Raw genomic sequence first — 2,785 nt, forward strand, 5'->3', positions numbered from 1 at the left:
TGACCTTTCCGCGAGTGAAACGGAACGCTTTCTAAAGTTTATTTATAAAGTTTTATTTTTTTCTGCTAACTTTAAAAACGTAAATGGTTATTCTATAATGTTTTCTTCCATTGGTCTGTTTTCATTTTGAGTTGATCAAGTTTTACTGTATTATTTGGTGATTCATGACCGTAATGGAGCTTTCTCTCTCTCTCTCTCTCTCTCTCTCTCTCTCTCTCTCTCTCTCTCTCTCTCTCTCTCTCTCTCTCTCTCTCAATCAAGAACATGATATATTCTATTATTATTATTATTATTATCTATTTCTTATGCTGGATAAGAAGTTGATCTTGTTAAAAGATAAAGATACTTGAGAAATTGCACACGATGCCTTAAGGAATAAATGAATAGACAAATTTTGCTTTTATTTAATTAGATTACAGCTATATACATATATATATATATATATATATATATATATATATATATATATATATATATATATATATATATATATATATATATATATATATGTGTGTGTGTGTGTGTGTAGCCCATTGCACGAATAACCTCTTAATTTTCGTAAATATCATGAAATGGAAATTAGTTCCAGCACAAGCTAACCTTGCTGGCCTTAATTGTTATCAACATTATGATTTTGATAATAAAAATGATTGAATATCATTATTGTTGTTACTGTGGCTTTTATTGTCTTCCAAGCCGATGATGCTCAATAAGTATCACTGTTTTGGACATCCTTCTGCAGCTAAAGGTATAAAATGATTTTTTTTATTCCTCGTGACGTACATGAGTGATGTGATATGATTCCAGATATCATTTTCTTAGAAGCAAACAGCCTATATATCCCGCTCTTGTCTTTCCTTGAACCCTGTTCGCTGTTCAGTGCCATCTCTAGCTCTCCTGAATCCTGTGTTCCTCATCTCGCTTCTTCTCGAAACCACACCCTCAGCCAGTGCAGTAGCCCCTCCCTGTCTTTCCATTGGCCTCTGTGCCATCAAACCCCACCCAGCACCGCAGTGATTGGTTACTGTTTGCTGGAGACCCCGCCCACTGGGATGTCCCAGGACAGGGGCATCATGTCGCCGGGAATCTCGCCTGGTGCAACTCACTCGTTCTTCGCCTTCGCAAGTGTTTGGTACGCTCGTTCTCTTACGAAACCAAAGTCTCTTTTAATTACCAATTATCTCTTACGCCTGGAGGCTTTACTTGGACCTTACGGAAAGGAAAGAAAGGTTCGCTCACGGTTTATTTTCAAACCCGATGGCGGTCAAAGGAAATTAGAAACAACTGGTATAAGAGACATATTCAATTCCCTAGCAAACGAATGGAGAGACAGAGAGGTAACCCGATCAATAAGGATTAGCCATATCACCCTCCGGAATTCTACAGGAACTGGATTCGGTTTTTATACGCTGTTATAGTTGCAAACCTCCCGATATATCCTGCGGAAGGACATAAGCGAGGCATCCGGACATATCCTTTAGGAAAATGAGAAAGGATACTTGTCCGGAGGGGAAATAATATGTGTTTGTGATCGGTCTGGAGTCGGTCGAGACCACCATGGTGCAGGAGACCGACGACATGGCGGCTCACCACCACTACACCACAGGTAAAATCGCACCCTCCCGTTTTTCCCCTTCTTCCATTTTCTATTAATCTTCTCCTCTGTTGTCTCCTTCTGTTTCTCTTATTCCTCTCCCATCTGTGCAGATTACGTAGATTCGACTTCTTCAACGTTTCAAAGCGCTTAGTTAGTAACACGAGATTGGTGGAATAGATAAAGGCGTTCAATTTGTTACTCCTAATAACGAAGGTTTGAAGCCTTTTGTGATGTAGATGACAGGCGGTGAAGACCACTTCTCTACGCCAAGTGTCCTAGAGTAATATGTAGCGTTACGTTATATTTAGCAATTTAATTGTTGTCATGCAAACGTTATCAAACGTTTTGGATAGTTTTAATTACTAGATTTACTCGTCATTGTAAACATAGCGGTTTTTCATGTGTGATCATAAATTACACTATTTCCTGAAGATTAGAGAGAGAGAGAGAGAGAGAGAGAGAGAGAGAGAGAGAGAGAGAGAGAGAGAGAGAGAGAGAGAGAAAGGCCCTCTTGTAAATGACAGCTATATACTTAAAAAGGAGGTTGGGCCGGGTCCTTGAGCCGCTTTCTATTGAGGATCCCCCAAATCGTCTATTGATATATTACAGTGTGTTATGACTTGGAAGTAGTGGAATATAAACAGCTCCGGCCAAACAAACAGTGTTAGTCTGACTGTGATTTATGGCAACGCGAGCGCGATTTAGAAAGAGCTCGGCTCTGTTGATGATAATGGTGATGGTGGCGGTGATAATGGGTGGCAGAAGAGCGTTATTTGAGGTTGCCAGAATTTTATTCATGTTTTACATATTCTGGTCTTCCGGTAGCTGGGATATTGATATGTTGCCGTTATTTGTTATTGAATAAGCTTGCTATTTAGCGTTATTCAATCGCTTTGGGGATTTTAAATAGCGTGAATTAATCATTGCTAATTGCGTTATGTATTGTTGAACGCTATTTAATGTAATTCTTATGTATTGGTAATCTGTTGAAGACTATGTTAATTCATTTATTTCGTTATTTGCCGTATTGATAATTTGTTGAAGAACTGTGTTGATTCATCAATTTAATAATATGATCTTTCGTCATTTGCTTGTGCATAAAGTTTTGTACTGAAGGCCTTTAATATGACATGAATTTCATGACACTGTTTTCTCCTAGTCAATTTAATCGAGCCTCCACTGACGTGA

At 38.5% G+C, this 2,785-nt stretch overlaps 1 protein-coding gene across 2 annotated transcripts in view; it reads left to right on the forward strand.

The window, feature by feature from the left end:
- The first annotated feature begins 1,151 nt into the window (after window positions 1-1,151).
- Window positions 1,152-2,785, forward strand: part of LOC137615333 (LIM homeobox transcription factor 1-beta-like) — a 135,098-nt gene continuing 133,464 nt past the window's right edge. For both annotated transcript variants that reach the window (XM_068345130.1, XM_068345131.1), the window contains exon 1: window positions 1,152-1,606. In XM_068345130.1, the coding sequence (XP_068201231.1) occupies window positions 1,558-1,606 (49 nt within the window). In that variant the 5' untranslated portion in view covers window positions 1,152-1,557. The remainder of the gene's footprint in view (window positions 1,607-2,785) is intronic.

The sequence above is a fragment of the Palaemon carinicauda genome, chromosome 21 (assembly GCF_036898095.1).
Source record: "Palaemon carinicauda isolate YSFRI2023 chromosome 21, ASM3689809v2, whole genome shotgun sequence".
Lineage (NCBI taxonomy): Eukaryota > Metazoa > Arthropoda > Malacostraca > Decapoda > Palaemonidae > Palaemon > Palaemon carinicauda.